The 21,135-nt window shown below is 47.9% G+C and overlaps 1 protein-coding gene across 3 annotated transcripts in view; it reads right to left on the reverse strand.

The window, feature by feature from the left end:
* Positions 1-2,494: 2,494 nt before the first annotated feature.
* The window catches only part of syn3 (synapsin III), a 203,361-nt gene continuing 184,720 nt past the window's right edge, over positions 2,495-21,135 (reverse strand). For all 3 annotated transcript variants that reach the window (XM_070549581.1, XM_070549585.1, XM_054740043.2), the window contains 4 exons: positions 3,727-3,858; positions 3,160-3,178; positions 2,891-3,047; positions 2,495-2,809 (listed from right to left, as the gene is read on the reverse strand). In XM_070549581.1, the coding sequence (XP_070405682.1) occupies positions 2,686-2,809; positions 2,891-3,047; positions 3,160-3,178; positions 3,727-3,858 (432 nt within the window). In that variant the 3' untranslated portion in view covers positions 2,495-2,685. The remainder of the gene's footprint in view (positions 2,810-2,890; positions 3,048-3,159; positions 3,179-3,726; positions 3,859-21,135) is intronic.

The raw sequence follows: 21,135 nt of genomic DNA on the forward strand, positions 1-21,135 counted from the left end.
CGGCCCAATCTAACAGAATATGGCTGCCCATTCTCTCGCCTGTGTAAAACACCTAGTGTTGATTGTTGTTATTTTCTGTCCCTGATTATTATTAACACATTATGAAAGCAAAAAGGTAGAAGAATGTTTCCCATCACAAAGGTTCAAGGCTGTTTGCATCAAACAAATTAAAATAGAGATTCCCAAACAGTGACTCAGCATTTACAGAACTCAACAGACTCTACAGTACTGTCAATTTTAAGTTCTCACAACATGGATTCTCAACTCCTGCCCAACACCAGATCATTCATTTCTGCCTCAAACTTAAATGCTTGAAACAACATTTTATGCCAGCTCTTGTTAAACAAGACAAAGAAAATCCAAGTAAAATAATAAAAAGGGACAATGTCTCTGAGTCAAGTTTCAGAGTTTAAAACAAAATGTCTTTGAGTTTATTAATTATTGCAAAATTGGCAAGTTATCTTTTCTGGAACATCAGACGCACTCATTCCCAGATGTTTTTACACAGAAACATATGCATTTAAATAGATTTGACCATTATGTAATTGCTATTATAAATCATGACAGGTTCATTTAATGCTTCGATGAGCAGCAGGATTCTGTTCTTTACACTCCGCAGTAATTAATTGCCTTTTTCATCAATGTTATTGAAAAATCAATCACTCAAAAAATTTTCCTACAAGAGCAACACGGGGGTAGGAGAAAAATCCTACACATCAGGTTTGATCCCAGCATGTATTCATCTGTTTTAATAGGATCTTTGTAACTGCTGCATAGTCTTCTCATACATCCCGAAACTTATGTGGTAAATATGGATTCTGTGGTGGTAAATCCATGTATGAAAATACTATTTAATCTTCACATTTTAAAGCTGGTGTCTGATGGCTGAATCTGACAGAGATCTAGGTGACTTCCTTAGACATTCAGATCAGTTATGGGTGGAGAACTTTTAAAGAATTCATCAGGTCTCAGGAAAAACAATCCACAAAATAAATGGCCTCAGATGTCTGACTTTAGATGAAAAACATGAAGCTGGAGATAGCTTCCCTTCCCTTTACGCATAACTGGCTCTCAGCTAAACGGTGAATTCACTGATGTTGATCAGCTCTAGTAAAAAATTACAATGCGTAATCTAGTTCAAACCCTTCTATTTTAGATATAGTAGAATCTTTACAATGCACCATCTGAGGCCCAACAGTCATCTAAAGTCTGAAGATGTTTTCCTGAGAACTAGGGATGTCATTAAAAGGACACCATTCATAGGTTTAGAGGCTTTTCACAGCTTCGGTATCAAATCAGCTGTTTTCTTTAGAATCGAGGTTGTTTTTCTCATCTTTCTCATCTATTTGCCGAGTTAAATTCTCTCAGAGCAGTGGACATCAACAGGTGGCAGAACATAGCTGACATTCTTCACTTGTTACATCCCCAGTACCCCCCCCCCCTCCCCCCAACTCCTTAATGGACCGATGACAGCATGTGGTGAGCTAAGAGCACTTTCCTCAGAATTTCACTTTCCAGGAAACCTTCTAAGAAGCTGTAAATAAAAGTGGAAGAATAGTTACGATTTCAGGCTTGTCCCGATTTTCCAGTTCGACTCCATATACGGCTGCTATTTGCAAAGATCCAAAAACGGTGTGAATGTTGGAGGAGGATGTCTGCTGCCACTGTAGTTCAAAAACACACGTCTGTAAATCCAGCTTTCGCTGGGTGAGGGAATAAAGATAAGAGATGGGAATTTACAGTATGGAAGATAAGCTGTACTACCTCTCGCTGGATGGTTAATCACAAAGTCAGCCTCAAAAGTTCCCATCTTCACTATTCACCTAATGTTTATGACTCTTTCACAAAAAGCATTTAGTAGTTTCCATCCGCCAGGTGTGACATTTAACAAAACAACAACTACAGGGGAAGATCTGAGCTGTGATGGAAGACGACGGCTGTAAGCCAGTACAGCATTTTGCACCTTGTAAAAAAATCACAAGCTGAAAGGTTTTCGTTTTCCTTGTGACTTTTGTCTTGACCCAGTGCAGAGGGTTTGATATATTTTGTTTAAAAGCACTTTGGTAAAGGTCAGTCAAGGCAGAGAGGTCACTAAACCAATGTGTGTTTGCTGAGAAAATGCAGGCTAGGATGCTTGGAGAGCTCGCTGGTGAACTGTGAGGGTTTTTCATCAGTTAAACGGAACGCTTCTGGGTGAGAATATTGCCATCTGAAAATAATTTGGAAGCAGCGTGTCAGTTAAAAGTATAAAGTCAAAGTAGATGAACACATATGCATTTTAAAGGAACAATAGTTTCACTTGCTGCACAAAGACAGTGTAGAAGGAATATATACTGAGCAGCACACACTAAATTATGAGTCTCTTGAAATGTTTTACCACCAGAAAAGGCCAAACCTTCGTCAGCTGATCTGGATTCAAGGATACACAAGTTTGTGGTGACATTTACAGCAAAACTGACAAGACTCAAAGTGAAGATGGGAAAAATATCACCTCTGGAAGTCTGGCATCATTTGATCTAATTTACTAAACATGGCTCTGCCTTTCCGGTGATATCTATTGACGATCTGAGGATGGATGAAAAATGTCACAACTACTAAAAAGAAGAAACACAAAACTGAAGTTCCAAAACTGATGAAGTTTGATTTGTTTCCTGTCGTTGACCTGATGACGTGAAGGAGAGACTGTTAGTCAGAGAAGAGGCTGGCAAAGGACTGCCGGAGGCTGCGAATGGTCTCGGCTTTGGCCTCATCATCAGTCAAGCTTCCTCGTAATGTCTCAGTGAAGGTGTTGGTGAGTGACTGGGATTTACTGTAAAGTGAAGAAATCAATAATTTATGGTTGATCTTTTGTACTTTATAAAGCTCTCCTAGACCTCTAATCTGCACTTACTTTAGCTGTGGCGACTGTTTCTGAGCTCCTGGCCCAGAGGAGGCAGGGATGGGACCTGGCTGGAAGGCCTGGCTGGGAGAGGTGGTGGCTGAGCGGGCTCTCTGAGGAGATCCCTGAGCCGATTGGGATGGAGAGGCTGAAGCAGAGCGGTGTCCTCCTGCAGGATGTAAAACACACAATACCTGCTTCAGGAGTGCTCCTGTATTAGACTTTGCTTCAATACAGAAGCAAACAAACAAACAAATGGGTGTAATAATAAATAGCCTTACCTCGTCTGGGCTGTGTAGTCTGCATGTGGAGGAATACAGATAAAAGATTATCTCTGGGGGGAAATGGACTGATGGATGGATGGATGATGAATGGATTAATAGCAGGATGGATGGATGGATGGATGAATTGATTATTAGCAGGAAGGAAGGATGGATGGATGGATGGATGGGTGGAATGAATGTATTGATGATGTATGGATCAATAGCTGGATGGATGATGATGGATGGATCAATAGCAGGAATAATGGATGGGTGGTTGGTTGGTTGGTTGGATGGATGGTTGGATGGATGGATGGATGGATGGATGGATGGATGATGGATGGATGGATCAGTAGCAGGAAGAATGGATGGATGGGTGGGTGGTTGGATGGATGGTTCAATGGCAGAACGAATGGATAAATAGATAGCAGGATGGGTAGATGGATGATGGATGGTTCAATAGCAGGATGAATGGATAAATGGATAGGTGGATGGTGATAGCTGACAAATCTGTTTAATCTGCAATTTATCAAAACATGTTTATAACAGTTTGAAGGTTTCATCGAGTGGGTTTGGTGAAAATGATACCTTCACAGCAGAAGGTTGAGGTGTGGAAACTCCCAGCAGCACTTGGGCCATCTTGTTGATGACCATCTGTGTGATCAGCTGTTTGTCCTCCTCAATGTGTTCACCAATCAGAGGCATGGAGCTGTCCATCACCTGTAGACAGAAAAATAAGGTCACCACCTGAAATATGAGCCTTCCTCCACTAGATGGCGGGATTGTACATGCCACATCAGTGACTTTGGAAGAAAGCCAAAAATGATGAGTCATTTTTTTTCTGATCACATGTACAACAGTATGCAGCTGAGGTCAGAAGATTTAGCTCCACGACCCTCTGAAGGGCTTAAATCCAATTAAATTCTGGCTGGGATCTGCTGCTCTACATGTTCCCATGCACTGGAGGGCTAACTAAGGTGCATCCATCACATGATGTCCTCCTATCTCTAACACACCCACTGACAGGTTTTATTTTAGAGAATTTCAGCTAATCTGTTGCCTATTAAAAAAACTGATTCATGTGAAATGATGAAAACAAACTGGCCAAATTTCAGTTTCAGTTCTAAATAAACCGAACCATTTCATAAGGAGACTTAAAGAGTTTAACAGAACAGTTCCCACCACTTTGAGCTCACGTGTCCTCTAAAAGGAAAAAAATATTGTGAGCCGCAGAACATGTTGGGCCTGCAGACTTACTAAAGACCATGACCAACCGCTGCTGTTGCTGGTGTGGATGCAGACTCTCACCACGGTGGATGAAGCTGCAGCACCACGCCTCAGCAGCAGCGCCAGGCACAGACCTGTGTGTTCATCAGACACAGACGCATATATATATATATATATATATATATATATATATATATACACATATACATACATACATTCATATATATATATATATATATATATATATATATATATATATATATATATATATATATATATATATATACATATACATATACATACATATACATACATATATATATATATATATATATATATATATATATATATATATATACATATACATACATATACATATACATACATATACAAAAAAATATATATATATATATATATATACATATACATACATATATACATACATATATACATATATAAGTATATATATATACATATACATACATATATAAATATATATATATATACATATACATACATATATACATATATATACATACATATATATACATACATACATATACATACATATATATACATACATATATATATATATATATATATATATATATATATATATATATATATATATATATATATTAGGGGTTGTATGAACTAGTCGACTAGTTGACTTCACTGCTCTGTAGTGACTTTTTATGCCTGTCACGTGATAATGAGCGACAAGATGCAGTCCTCGGAAAAGACAGCAGGTAACGAGCTCCTGTGGAGGCAACGCGCTGTGCCAGAGCGCCGGTACTGACACCCGCCGTAAAACGGATATTTAACCAAATTGTGACGTTTACCCTCTTGCAATTTAACCTTCCCCTCAACCCCATCCTAATCTTAACCAGCTTGCGCATGCAAAGTTCTGATCGTTGACGCGCTCCAGACATCTGCGTCCTGAGCACGGCCACAGTAATATTATCAAATTAGTTGTCGCCACCTCAAAAACAAATTTAACACGGGATCGTTCATGTCGGCTCATTTCCTTTGATGTTTTCTGTCTTTTATTTGTGCCTGATGCGTTTCGCTGCGGTGGAGCGGGGCGCATCACCTGTTTTGTCCTCCAATAACTTCACCTCACTGATGCGGTCGGCGAGCAGCGGCACTCTGCTGTTTTTGCGGTCGGTAGATCTTTTAGAACTGCAGTTCAAAGGTAACTCATGAGGTGAATATATATGAACCCAGGTAGCAGTTTCTCTTTAGGATTGAGAGGAGATGCAGGAAGATAATAAACAGACAGGACAGAAAAATAGTCAAATAAAAACTTTAGGTTACTATCGTAACCCCGGTTCTCTGAGTAACATGAGTGAGATGTCTCACTATGGGATACGCCCCTCCGCGGATTCCTCAGAAGCACTTATCTCAATACGCCAATCCTGATTGGCCAGTGACCGTGACGTACGCGTCCCCCTGCTACTATAAGTAGCAAGCGTCCCCACGCACGCACTATTCAAGATAAACACCTCTTCTCGCTTCGCCCAGCAAGAAGGGTTGTCTGGTGAGACATCTCACTCATGTTACTCAGAGAACCGGGGTTACGATAGTTACCTAAAGTTCTCTTTCTTAACATTCGTTTCGATGTCTCACTATGGGATATGGAGACTCCCGTATTGCCAGACAGCTTATCCAGCGATCACCAACCTACAGGGATACGTCTTGGCCGGCCAAAGACCCCACACTCAGAATCGTGTGAGTCATTGCAGGGACCGAAACATCAAGCTTATAGAAGCGTGCAAATGCAAGTGGAGAAGCCCAACTTGCTGCAGCACAAATCTCCTGGATTGACAGCCCCCGAAAAAGGGCCCAAGAAGCAGACAGGCCCCTAGTAGAATGGGCCCTGAGCCCAACAGGAGTCTGAATGCCCTGACAGGAGTAAGCCATAGAAATAGCCTCCACAATCCAGTGGGAAAGCCTCTGCTTTGTGACGGGTTTCCCCTTACGAGGCCCACCCCATGACACAAAAAGCTGGTCCCCCCTGCGAAGGTTCTCCGTCCGATTCACATACTCCTTGAGCGCGCGAATCGGACACAGCTTGTGCCACCGCTCCTCCTCAGGAGAGGAGAAGGGTGGCGGGTAGAAAGCTGTGAGGATAATAGGAGAAAAGGAGCCCACCACCTTAGGCACAAAGGCAGGGTTGGGCTTCAAGGACACCTTCATGTCACCTGGTGCAAACTGGGTGCAGGATGGGTGCACAGAGAGAGCCTGTAAGTCACTAACTCGCTTTGCAGATACCAAAGCCAGGAGTAGCACCACCTTAAGAGACAGGATCTTAAGGTCCAGGCCGTCCATAGGTTCAAATGGAGGCCCGGAGAGGGCCGACAGCACCAAGGACAGATCTCATGAGGGCACCAGGGGTCGGGACACAGGGAGAAGCCTGCGCGCGCCCCTCATGAAGCTACACACCAGGGGGTGTTGACCTGCCAATTTCCTCCCAAAACCCAAGTGTCGGGCGGAAATGGCTGCTAGGTACACTTTAATGGTGGAGAAAGCCTTCTTCCCATCCAACAAGTCTTGCAGGAAAGACAGAATGACGTTCACCGGGCATTGGAAGGGTGAGACCTCCCTGCCCTGACACCAGGCTTCAAACACCCTCCATTTACAGTCATATAGGGACCTAGTGGAGGGGGGCCTAGCATTCTGAATGGTTCGAATGACTGCCTGGGGCAGCTCTGCTGACACTAGCCCACACCCCTCAGGGGCCAGGCCCACAGGGCCAGCCGTTCTGGATGAGGGTGGAAGATCGAGCCTCCCGCTTGGGACACCAGGTCCCTGCGAAGCGGCAGTTTCCAAGGTTGGCCCTCCAGGAGCTGGAAAATGTCCGTCACCCAATGCATGGCTGGCCAGTATGGGGCCACCAGAATGAGAGTGTGGCACTGGGTTCGTACCCTCAGCAAGGTGGGTGGTATCAGGGCCACTGGGGGAAAAGCGTAAAACAGTCCCCGTGGCCAGTCGTGCGCCAGCGCGTCCACGCCGAGTGGAGCGTCTCGGTCGCGCAGGGAGAAGAACAGAGGACACTGAGCATTCTCCTTGGAGGCAAAAAGATCCACTACGGCTCTGCCGAACCGGATCCAAATCTGTTCCAACACTGCTGGATGCAGGCTCCAATCCCCGTACAGGGGTGTCCCTCTGGACAACAGATCCGCCCCCCGATTCAGAACACCCGGGACGTGGGTGGCTCTGATTGAGAGGAGATGCCTGCTGCACCATAGGATCAGTCTGCGTGCCAGCGTGTGTAACCGCACGGAGCGCAGCCCCCCCTGGCGGTTTATATAAGCCACAGTCGTGGTGTTGTCTGTTCTCACTAGGACATGATGGCCGGAGAGAAAAGGCAGGAAGCGCCTCAGGGCTAGAAAGACCGCGAGGAGTTCCAGATAATTTATGTGTGTCCCCCAGAGCTCTCTGCTCCACACACCCCTGACAGAGCGACCCTCCAGGAGCCCCCCCCCCCCAACCTGACAGGCTCGCATCTGTCGTGACCACTTTCCTCACGAGAACCAACCCCAAAGGCACCCCCTGTGCCAAGAGGGAGGGGTGACGCCAACAGCGGAGCGCCGCGACGCACGCTGCAGAGACCGTCACCCTGCGCGCTCTGTGGCGCACTGGAGAGAGACCCAGAGAAGCCACCCAGCGTTGAAAATCTCTCATGTGTAGACGGCCGAGTGGTACCACTGAAATAGCCGACGCCATGAGACCCAAAAGCCTGAGGCATAACGCAAACCGCACCGAACTGTGTAGGCGGAAGCGCGCCAGGCAGAGCGAGAGCGCGTTCACGCGCGGTGTCGAGAGACGGGCCGTGAACGCCCCTGAGTCCAGATTCAGACCTAGAAAGGTTATTTTCTGGGAGGGGAGTAAAGCGCTTTTCTGCCAGTTTATTCTGAAACCCAGACCACACAAGTGATGGATCACAACCAGCGTGTTTGACGCTGTCTCCTCTCTGGACCGTGCCAGCAGGAGCCAGTCGTCTAAATACGTGGCCAGCCGAATGCCCCTCCCTCTCAGAGGGGCGATCGCCGCCTCTGTACACCTGACAAACACCCTCGGGCTCAGCGAGAGGCCGAATGGGAGCACGGTGTATTCATAACACACTCCCTGAAAGGCAAACCTCAGAAATTTCCTGTGTGGAGGGTACACGGGAATATGAAAGTATGCGTCCCTCAGGTCGATTGAGGTGAACCAGTCGTTCTGGTGAATCAGACGCAAAAGGGATGAGAGCGTGAGCATTTTGAATCTGTACTTTCTGAGGCATCGGTTCAGGGCCCTCAGATCCAGGATCGGGCGAATCCCGGTCCCTCCCCGATTCGGGACCAGGAAGTACCTGGAGTAGAAACCGCTCTGAGACCGATCGGGAGGCACAATGCATATCGCTCCCTTCTCCAGCAGGGAGGAGATTTCTCCCTGAAGGATGTGAGCTGACGTCCCCTGGGCGTGGGAGAACACTACGCCGGAGAATCGAGGAGGAACAGAAGCGAATTGGAGCCTGTAACCTCTCGAAATAGTTCTCAGCACCCAATGTGAAGCAGAAACCGCTGTCCATTCCTCCATGTGAGTGGACAGCGGTGACACAGCCGTGACACACGGAGCAGCAGCTCCCTCCAGAGGTTGTGGGGCAGCGGTGCTCGTGGCAACCACTGCGCATGCGCGGGGGCTTTGTGCTTTGACGGCCCAGGCTTACGGGGACGACCCGTGACTGGCGGATAAGTTCGCCAGGGGCCGCCCACGCCTGGAAATGCTCATGGGCAACATTTTTATTGATTTTTGCTGCGCCCTTGACATTTTGTCTGGATGCGGCAGCGAACTTTTTAATGCTCCTTGAGCGTGACATGTTTGTGAAAAACAATGTGAGTGCTTGTGACGTGTGTTTTGAGCCGGCACAGCCGGCTGCACGTCCTGGCCCCACCCTGAACCGCTCGGGGACTCTGCCGGAGGGGTTCCGTGAGGGGGGGAGAAGGCACCATGGCAACATCGAACAGGAGGAGCTGGCGAACAGGGAACTGCCAGCTGCAGCGTCTGGAGGGAAAGAACTCCGTCAGGCTGCCCTCTTCTTCTTCCTCACCTGCTGACCGCCGGGTCGGGTGGGTTGTCCCGGCGGCGGAGCGGCTTGGTTGCCGGATCTCTGAGGACAAACTGGTCGAGGCGCTGAGCCCGAAGGAGCTGGTTGGACAGTTTGAGGCTTCGGGCGCTTTGGGATCCAGAACTGAGGCTGGGCTCGGACAGCCGCCTGAGGAAGGTTCGGCCGAGCCGGCAGCGCCGGTGAGGGCTTACGGGGAAGGCAGAGATGAAGGGCTTCATCCTCTTTCTTTTTGGCCTCACACCGTTGCTGCATTGATGCCAGGGCAGAGCCAAAAATGCCTTCAGGCACGATTGGCATGTCCAAAATGTCCTCCTTCTCTCTATCAGAGAGGTTGGAGAGGTTCAGCCATCGTGCACGTTCTTGAAGCACCATCATGCCCATAGCTTTTCCCGTGGCCTGGACCGCGCAGCGCTGCACACGCAGGCAGATGTCGGTCAGTACGGTGATTTCCTCCCACACCTCCGGGTCCGGCTTCGTATTCATGTCCTCACAGAGCTCGGCTTGGTACGCCGAGAGCATGGAGGAGACATTCAAAGCTCGGGCGGAGATGGCGGCAGCCTTGTACGCCCTCTCGTTCAGCGCCGACTGGAAGCGGTCCGCCTTCGCGGGGAGAGCGGGAGGCCTGGAGGAAGTTGCCGAGAGCCGTGGGTGCAGGTGGGCTGCAACCAGCGGTTCCATCGGCGGCATGCGAAGCATGCCAGCCTTCTCCATCCCCTCGAAGTCCAGCGAGGAGGCTCCTTGGACAGGAGACCTGGAGCTGAAAGGGTGTTTGTCCCAGGAGCACCTCACTTCTTGGAGAAGCTCCGGGAAGGCGGGAAGGATGGGCTTTGCCGCTCTTGTGGCCTGAGGCAGCTTCTTTCCCTCGTAGCGGGATCTGACAGCCTCAGTGACCATGGTGGGCCAAGGGATGTTGAGCCTGGTCGCAGCGCGTCGGCAGACTGACTGCATGTCCAGGTGGGCGGCCGGGGAAGCCGCTCCATCCCTGGGAGAGGACGGAAAGCTAGGCATGGAGGCCTGAGCGATGGGGAGAAAAACGTCGTCATCCTCGTCCTCCTCTGAAATGAGGAGTTCCGAGGTGCCCCCGTCGTCTCCGTAGTCCAACTCCAACACGTCCTTGACGCGGTGGCTCGGACCGGCCGGTTCGAGCTGTGAGCCCCAGCTGAGTTCGGCACACGGTTCCGGCTCCGGGAGGACATGTTCGCTGGCGTCCCCAGGCGGTGGCCCAGGGGCCGGCAGGCAAGGGTCCTTCCCCGACAGGCTAGCTTGGCGCGCTAGCCGCCGGCGAAGGCTCTTCAGGGTGAAGCAAGCACAGCTCTCACATGACCCGGGGACTTCCAATGCCAGCTGGGCGTGTTCCAGCCCGAGGCAGCTCGAGCAGACCTTGTGCGGGTCTGTGCTTGAGATTTTGTTCCCACAGGTACAGAGGCGAGCTCCTGCGCCGTCGACTCCTCTGGTGGGAGGAGCGGCTTCCATGTAGGCTAACTGGTGTGTTAGCAGAGAACGAACAGATGCACTGGAGTGTGAAGCTGCTCGTTATGCCCCGAGCCTATGGTGAAGGCCAGGACAGAAGGACAGTAAGTTAACGTTCGGCGACGGAGAGAATATTAGAAGGCTCCGTCTGTGAACAGTTGAGCTAACTTACCTCAGAGATAAGCGACCACCGAAGCGAGAAGAGGTGATTGAATAGTGCGTGCGTGGGGACGCTTGCTACTTATAGTAGCAGGGGGACGCGTACGTCACGGTCACTGGCCAATCAGGATTGGCGTATTGAGATAAGTGCTTCTGAGGAATCCGCGGAGGGGCGTATCCCATAGTGAGACATCGAAACGAATGTTAAGAAAGAGAACAAGTTAGTTTTTGTACCTGGTGGTTTCAACAAACAGACACCATTGAAGGTAATCAGAAGTGAGGAACAGAAAATGAAATAATTATTTTAATGTTTAGAGCAGCAGGAACTCTGAGAGGCTGCAGGCGCACTGCGCATGGGGAGGGGGGAGAGGGCTGAAGCGGAGCAGTATATATGCAGAAACTACCGCTGTTAAAAGAGTTGTGTTTATCTTTGAAAATGTGGGCGCAATTTTAATTGTCAAAAACTCTGGCGAACCTACATATATGTGTGTGTATATATATATATATATATATATATATATATATATATGTATATATATATATATATATATGTATATATATATATATATATATATATATATATATATATATATATATCTGGAGTGTGAGATGGAATTTTCTTTTTATATGTATCTACAAACTAAAAGTACACTAAAGTTGGTGAAATTAGTATGAAAATCACTACGTGTGGAGACAGCCTATTGGAAATTGTAAAAGAACACTTGTGTACCGTAACACTTTTCTAAGTCAGAGGACTCCAAAGTGCTTCACAATACCATCAGTCATTCACACATTTGCACACTGGTGGTGGTGAGCTGCATTTCAGCAACAGTTGCTCTGGGGCACACTGACTGAAGTAGAGCTGCTGAGCACTTGCACCCTCCAACCACCACCAGCAGGCAAGGAGGGTGAAGTGTGTTGCCCAAGGACACAAAAACTGACACAGGGTTGCTTGGGTACAAACTGGAAACCCACTCGCTCAGAGGTTTAGTATTGTGATTTTAACGTAACAGTAGAGGATGTATCAATATTTACGTATTTATTAGTAAAACAGAATCTGATGCTGATGCCTGGAAGAGATAATGATTTATATGTTTTCTGATAAAATCTCCTCTTTTTGTGAAGCAACAATGACATACGGTTTAAAGCCTACTCTCCAAAAGACAGTGTCTGCAAGCATTCCTGAGATTGTTGTTCAGTTTATTGATGGCATTCCAACAGCTGTGAAGCTGAAGTTAACCCTGACCTTTAAAATATATTTAAATACATTTAAACAACTAAAACTGACTTAGAAGTGCAAACCGGGATTTTTACATTCATGTGTTTGTTTTTCAGTGTTTTCCAGCTGTTTGGGTTCACACTGTTCTACCCTGAACTATTACCCATACCAGAAAAACCTTTAAAGCTCTCTCTTTTCCCCTCGTACCCAACGTCGTTGCCATATTCTGGTGGTGAGGACGGGTGTGGCATGGTGTTTTGGCCAGTCAAGTCATTACCACATGGGACTGACTGAGCAGAGGCCTGGCAAACGATCACCAGGCCCCACTTCAAATGGTGTGTGGTGGCAGGCGGAGCGGGGATCCACCCTGCTGATTTATTAGGACACAGAGTCGTCTTGCAGAGGAACGGAGCTGCTGCTGCTCTGGAACACTGCTGTGTTGTTCTGAACTTTTACGGAGCAGCACAGCCTGCCTGTCTGGACAATGCATTCGGCTCCATGGGAAAGTTCACGGAGAACAGCCTATGAAATGTGCTCATTGGAAATTAAGATGCAGGTGCTGTGCAGGAATAGGCAGGTTGGATGTTTCAACTGCCAGAGTAATATTTTTCAGAGTTCCTCATGTCCTGTTTTATCAAACTTTTAAACATTTTCAGTGCCCCAATAATATCTAATCATAACGCCACTGTTTTATTTCCTGCTGAGTCATGTCCTGCTGTGGTATTTTTGCAAAATCATACAGAAAAAGTTAGCATGAAGTTATCTCTACAGCTTTGTCAGCACAGGAAGAGGACCATGTTACATGGACTTCGCAATACAAGATAAGAAAAAGGGAAATGTTGGTTGTCCAGGATGCAAAGATGAGCCTTCATCAGAGACCAACTGAAATGCTAAATCACTAGCTCATTATGTTGCAACTGCTAATCTGAAACAAAAAAAGTTGCAAAAAAAAGATGCTCAATGAAAAACTTAGCTAAGAAATGTAATGTCAAACACATTGGGACTGTTTTTTGAAACTATTTAGTCACAGTGTCTAAATTATGTCTCACATAGTTTGTGCCACAATTTGCTTGCAACTCAATCACAAACCCCTCCCCAGGTGGTTTCACATGCCTCACACTTTCAGACTCATCAAATAAATAAATAAATAAAAACAGGCAATGTTTCCAAATACTCACACCTAATCTGTGACTATTTAGGAAGATTTTTATCTCACAATTCTTTGAGCATGGTTAAGTATCAACACAACTAAATTGAGAACTCTTAAAAAAGTTTAAAGACATTTGAATACCCCCTTATAATTATTTACAGTCTCTCACCAACAGTTTAAAAATGGTAAAACGGTAAATGTATATTGGTCTTTCTAGGGTTCTACGATCCTCCAAGGTGCTTTGCAGCCCAACCAACCATTGACCCAACTACACACCTGTGATGATGAGCTACATTGTGCCCACAGCTGCCCTGGAGCACACTGAAAGAGGCGAGGCTGCTGAATACAAGTGCCACAGATCCTGCCGACTACCACCAGCAGGAAGGTGGGTTAAGTGTGTAGACCAAGGACACAATAACTGACAGGCCGAGCAAACCTGCAGCCCTCAGGTTATGGGTGGGCACTTAACTCCTCTGCCACTATCGCCCTATTTAACCACATTTAGACACAAGAAAGAAAATATCCAGTGAGCTGCAGTTGAGTGGATGAATTCAGAGGTCAGTCTGGTTCTAGGAGACAGACAGACAGCAGTAACCAAAATAAACGCTGGTTCAAACCAAGGTCTACAGAACATCATCTTTGAACCACAATATGTTGAACCTTTAAGCAGATGGACTGTCTGATAGTTGGGTCAGGATATGATGCCAACATGAACGCACGGATTTTTTCTGCCGTGTGTCAGTATACAACAGCATGCAACAGTCCATGCTGCTGCTGCTGTTGGTGGTGGTGTGGGGGGTGTTCTTGGCCTATTTTAGACCCCTTAGCACCACCTGAGCCTGGTTTAAACACCACAGCCTACCCGAGTATTGTTGCTGACCATGTCCATCCCTTTATGACCACATGGACCCATCTTCTGATGACTACTTTTAGCAGGATAAAGCACCATGTCACAAAGCTCAGATCATCTCTGACTGATTTCTAGAACATGGAAATGAGTTCACTGGACTCAAATGATCTCCACAGCCGCCAGCTCTCAGTTCAGTCCAGAACCTTTGGGATGTGGTGGAGTGGGGCATTCTCATCACGAATGTGTAGCCAACAAATCTACACTGACTGTGGTCATGTCAACAAGGACCAGATGCATCTTTTAAGCCTTTTCCATTGCCCAAACTGGCATGGAATGGGAAGGATCGGGTCGCTAATTTTTCTGTTCCGATTACAAAACTGTTCCAGACAACCTACCTGGACCATGCCTATCCTGAGACTTTTTTGACTCCCTTCTGTTGTAGGTCCAGAAACTTCTGGAGCGTTGTGGTGTTAGGGTGGAGCAACAACACGGTCCACTGATTGGTTGACAGAAATAAGTCACTACTTGCAACAAAGAAAACAAAGGAGTTCCATTGTTTGTGTTTTTGTTAGCTTTAGATAAATGTGAAAAAATGCCAGCAAGTAGCAAGTTTTGGTCACCTTCAGAGCTCCATACATTTCTTACCGTCATCATGAGAGTCCACAGGAGGAGCTAGACAGATCGGTTGTTTTTTTTCTCAGCAGATGGCAGCCAAAGGATCGGAAGGATCAGAGCGGACGTTGGCACAGTGTCGGGACAGAAACTCCTGGAGCTGATTTTTTATTTATTTTTTGGATGAGAGAAATACACGGAGTTGCTTTGATGCGTTGGATGCTTTTTATAGCCGAGGCAGCGAGGAAGGCTTCTGGACTTAGCGACTGGACTCTGGAGTCACATGTGGAAGCTGTGGTAAGCATTTTGTTTTGTCTTTAGCTCTGTAGACCATTTATTGCAGCACAGAAATACTGAATAGCTGCACAACTTAAAAATTCACGCATGACGGTTCGTTTAACCTCGCATGTTGACGTGATGGCCCAAAATGCGATCGAAACGCTCGCCTGAAGGTTCCAGACCCATACCGGAACATACAAGTCTAAAAATAACCAGACCGGACCATTCCAGACCTGGCGATGGAAAGGAGCTATTTGACACCAAGAATATGGATATCCAGAAGAAAGAAAGAAGTCTTAATGAAGTGGACATTTTACACTTATTTCATAATATTTGGACATATTGCCTTGGACTGAATAACAGCAATGCAATGCATACATTTATCTACCACTGACTCACTTTGCTCTGTGACACGGATGCTTTATCTCCACTAATAAAACAAGCCTGGAGGAGTTCTGCTGTGTTGTGGAGTTGCTATGCTAATGGGCAGAGGTGTGGACTCGAGTTACATGATTTGGACTCGAATCAGAGTCATTATTTTAATGACTTCTGACTTGACTTGATAAAATCTATAAAGACGTACGACTTGACTCAGACTTGAATGCCAATAACTTGCGATTTGAATTGACTTGCATCTGTTGACTTGATGATGATTTGACCATATTTGATATTTTAGCACAAAAGTGGCACGACATGGACAAAAATCATAAACCATTCTTGGTTCTGGGTTTGATCTTGTACTGCTAAATGCAGCAGCACTTTGTTTATAATCAGTTTCAGTTGCACTTTCTGCTTGTTTGAGCAAATAAATGAAGCTTTAAGAAGCTTTAGTTCTGGAATTTATTCATTATCATCATCATTAAATCGAAGTTGGACAGATGACTTTATTATGACTTGAAAATTAATAGTTTAGGACTTGCACTTGACTTGAACTTCCAGATCATTGACTTTGGACTCAACTTGGACTTGGTTGTCTTTTGTCACGCCCTGTCCTGTCTTCTCCTAGGTTGTAGTCTGTGTCTCCGTTAATTGCTCCCACCTGCCTCTTGTTTCCCAATCACCATAGCTCCCGTTCCTCATGTATTTAAACCCCTGCTGTTCTGTGTTCCTTGTGGTGTCATTGTTCCAGTGTCAGCGTGCTTAATAAACCCATGTTAAGATTTCCTACCTGCCTGCCTGTTTGTCTCCCCCGGTCTGGATCCTCGCCTTTCCTCCGCTCCACTCCGCAGCACGTCGTGACAGAATGACACCACCCCCCAGTAGTGGATACAACGGGGAGATTCTCCCATGGAGTTTCCTTCTCCAGTGGCTCACGTCCGACCACCGGCCAGCTTCTCCGTCTCCTTGTGCTCCAGATCCGCCCCGCCGCAGACGGCGGCACCGACCGGCACCCTCGGCTATCCTCGCCGCCCTCCCAGAACCGGATGGGAGTTTGGACCGGGAGACGCTCCCGGATCGCTCCAGCTATGTGGGCACGAGGCTGGCTATCTGCTCCCCCGGAGTCGGTCCACGGTGTGGGGAAAAACGCCGGACTCCACCACCATCCGGGGTCTCCAGACGGAGCTGTGAGCCCGCTTCTGCTCCTGCCCAGCGTGGCTGTTCGGACACGCCCACGGCCAGACCACCAGTCCCGTCTCCTGCCGAACCGGCGCCTCCGTCGCCTGTAGAGGAAGGAGCAGCAATCGAAGCCCGGCTGATAGAGCAACGGGCAGAGCTCGGCCGGTTCCGCGAGCTCATCAGCCGCCAGGAGTCTCACCTGGATGCTCTATCCTCCTCGTCTCAGGGCCAGGGGAGTGAGCGCGGGGTTCACCCAGCGGAACTCGCCGGTCAGCGGGCTGAGCTGGCCCAGCTCCGTCGGACGCTCAGCCTCAGGGAGCTAGAGCTGGACGAGCTGACCTCCCGCCTCTCCTCATCGCTCCAAGTTCTCCTAACAGCGGCTCTGCCACCGGCCCAGAAGCCGACGGAGCGGGCCCAGAGGCAGAGGGTACCGACCCGGAAGCAGACGGTACCGGATCCGGTCTAAAACTCAGCAGTCCAGAAGTCGAGGGACCAGAAGCCGACACCTCCGGGCCAGATGCAGACGGTTCCGGTTCCGGTCCAGAGGTCGACGGTCCGAAAATCGAAGGACCAGAAGTTGACGCCCCGGGATCCGAAGCCAACGCCCCCGGACCAGAAGTCGATGGTGGCCGACGCCCATTCCTGTTCTGAAGTCGACGCCCGTTCCTGTTCTGAAGTCGACGCCCGTTCCTGTTCTGAAGTCGACGCCCGTTCCTGTTCTGAAGTCGATGCCCGTTCCAGTTCTGAAGTCGTCTCCTCTGATGACGTCCCCGAAGTCGTCTCCTCTGATGACGTCCCCGAAGTCTTCTCCTCTGATGACGTCCCCGAAGTCGTCTCCTCTGATGACGTCCCCAAAGTCGTCTCCTCTGATGACGTCCCCGAAGTCGTCTCCTCTGATGACGTCCCCGAAGTCGTCTCCTCTGATGACGTCCCCGAAGTCGTCTCCTCTGATGACGTCTCCGAAGCCGTCTCCTCTGATGACGTCCCCGAAGCCGCCACCTCTGATGACGTCCCCGAAGTCGGCTCATCTGATGACGTCGCCGCCAACTCTGATGACGTCCCCGAAGTCGGCTCGTCTGATGACGTCGCCGCCACCTCTGTAGTCGGCTCGTCCGATGACGTCACCTCCAAAGTCGGCTCGTCTGATGACGTCGCTGCCTCGTCCTCTGAAGTCGGCTCGTCTGACGACGTCGCCTCGTCTGACGTCGCCTCGTCTGGGGATGCTCTCTGCACTCAAGAGGTCGATGCTCCGTCCAGCCCGGCGTCTCCACGGTCTCCGGTTCCGATGGTGGTTTTGAGGGCAGCTCCGGCCCAGCCTGCAAAGACTTTGTCACCGGCCCAGCCTGCAGAGCTCCTCTATCATAGATGCAGGTCCTCAAGAGTCCGTCCTCGTCTCCTCCTCTGCCGCAGGCGCCGGCCTCCAGAGGCCCGTCGCCTCCTCTTCTGCCGCAGGCGCCGGCCTCCAGAGGCACCTCGCCTCCTCATCTGCCGCAGGCGCCGGCCTCCAAGGGCCCGTCGCCTCCTCTTCTGCCGCAGGCACCGGCCTCCACGGGCCCGTCGCCTCCTCTTCTGCCGCAGGCGCCGGCCTCCAAGGGCCCGTCGCCTCCTCATCTGCCGCAGGCGCCGGCCTCCACGGGCCCGTCGCCTCCTCTTCTGCCGCAGGTGCCGGCCTCCACGGGCCCGTCGCCTCATCTGCCGCAGGCGCCGGCCCTCGAACTCTGCTGTTCCCTGCCGCCTCTCCATCGTCCTCTGGGCCCTCCCTCTGGGTCCCCCTCCCCCCGCCTTGCTCCTGGTTCCTGTGGGCGTCTGGGATCCGCCCTTTGAGGGGGGGGGGGGGGGGGTACTGTCACACCCTGTCCTGTCTTCTCCTATGTTGTAGTCTGTCTCCGTTAATTGCTCCCACCTGCCTCTTGTTTCCCAATCACCATAGCTCCCGTTCCTCATGTATTTAAACTCCTGCTGTTCTGTGTTCCTTGTGGTGTCATTGTTCCAGCGTCAGCGTGCTTAATAAACCCATGTTAAGATTTCCTACCTGCCTGCCTGTTTGTCTCCCCCGGTCTGGATCCTCGCCTTTCCTCCGCTCCGCTCCGCAGCACGTCGTGACATCTTTGACTTGGACTTGAGTGAAGACTTGACTGGAAACACTTGTGGATTACTTGTGACTTGCAAAGCAGTGACTTGGTCACACCTCTGCTAATGGGTAGCTTCTCAATGTCAAGGTGCCAAGTCAGGTGCCTTGCTTATGAGGACACTGTCCCTCCTTGGCCAATGAAAACAGTTAAATGGAAAAGACTTACCTCACGTGATTGCAGCTCCCGTGGCAATCATGTCGCATGACACGTGAGGTAAAGTTATATTTCGCACACATAAGTTTCAATATATATGTATAACGGACCTTTTACTTTTTAATTGTGTATATATCGGTTAAATTAAATATGTAAGCGAGTTACTACCTGCTAGCCACCAAAGCTGCAACTACCAAGCAACTACCCAACCATAGATAACTGCTTTGGATCTAAAAATCATTTTAGATATCAGCCCAGTAGCTAAAATTAGTTGACTTACATTTAAACTGGAAATTAGCCCCCAAAGTAGCTGCTGGGTCCTGATCCACCATCCTTTTGAAAATACCGCGCAGTTTTCTGGGAAATTTTTGACAGAGAGAAGGCAACAAAGTGCCTCCCCCTTGATCAGTTAGCTAAACGGCTAACAAACGGAGGCCAGACGCCTCCACAGCACATCACAAACATGATGTCAAGTCATCATCACACACTGGTGACATTTTTAAGATCTTAGGTATGACCCGACTGCAGATTTGAACCCTATACTCCCAGTCCCAGGGCAGACATTCATACAACTAGGCAACCAACATCAGCCTTCCCTGTTATGAGTCAAGATGGGTGAGTCCATGAATGTTCAGTGACAGTGTGATGTAGATCTGTCAGGATTTTTAAATCCTAGAGTTTCACCATCTATTTTCTATCAGAAGCTAATGCAGCAGATAGGTGTAGGAGACTATTTTCATGTTCAACCTGCATGAAAAACTCAGGGTTACTGATTATAACCTGAAATAATAATTTAAAAAATGGTTTTTCACACCTTAACTTAACTTAAGGTTAAAAGTGACAGTGCCAATTGTTATGTCATTACACCATTTTATATTGGTTTCATCTAATTGAAAACTCTAGTAGTTGGTGACATATCATCATGTCGTTTTATCTCACACGGCTGTTACAAATTAAAAGAAAGCTCATTTGTCATGGGAACTCACGCTCTATGCAAAACTGCCTCATTTGTCTCATCTGTAGTCTTTTCCAGTCAAACTTGGAGTTAATTTTGTTTAATCAGCTTCAGTAAGGAGTTAATGATGCACTTCAGAACAGCTCATTACTTTTCATTACCGAGAGGTGTCATGGTTGTTGTCTTAGTTCTGAAGGAAAAACAAATTCCCACAGCGATGGCCTGACAGCCTTAGGAAGATAATTAAATTACACATAGGGCCAAAGAGGGAGTGTTAGAAGAGGAAGTGTTTCTCATGAGGGTTTGCTGCTGTTTAACTCTGTCGTTTGGTTCTCTGTCCAAACAGCCCAGCTTTCTGACAACATGTCTCTGGGGAGAATCCAGATATTTCCTGAGATAGTTAGGGGTTTTAAAAAAGTCATCTGACCTCACCAGGCACAGATAGAGAGATGCATGACGACATGCTCCGAGACTGAATATGGGCATGTCAGATGTCCCAGACTGGCCTGTTTCCTCAGATTTCAAGGCAAAGGAACTTGTTCTGAAAACAAAACTGATTGCTCATGATATAACTATCTGTCTTCTATTTCTCTCTTATGTTTCATCTATAAATGGAATAAAAAGACTGCTCACATCTTCTGCTTTCATATGCCCTTCATTTTTACTGTCAGGATCAGCTATTTAACAGGCTTTACACCAGATCACCATTAGTTATTGATTTTGAATTGGACCAAACACTACAGTCTGTTTTTAAACATTTTTATGTATTCAAGAGCTGTGTGAACACTAAACACCAAAATACTTTCGTTTTTGTCAGTTATCAGCCAGTGCAAGTGTGGATCTGATCAGGTGGAAGTGTAAAGCCTGGGGTGCACCGGAGGCAGACGCATCGCACAGCATCCTGCATGTGATTTTGAGAAGTCAAGTGGTCCCACAGGACGCACCGCTTAGCACTTCTTGGAAAGTTGTGCGATAGTCACAACATCACGCAGGACTTGAGAACAGGAGGTGGGAAGTAACTCTATTGTTTATACGTGATCAGACCTGCCGTTGTGTTTTGTGAGACTCAAATTCATTAAAAATGGGTAAGTATGCTATTTATTAGAATATTTTAAGATCAA

This window comes from Nothobranchius furzeri, chromosome 1, assembly GCF_043380555.1.
Source record: "Nothobranchius furzeri strain GRZ-AD chromosome 1, NfurGRZ-RIMD1, whole genome shotgun sequence".
Lineage (NCBI taxonomy): Eukaryota > Metazoa > Chordata > Actinopteri > Cyprinodontiformes > Nothobranchiidae > Nothobranchius > Nothobranchius furzeri.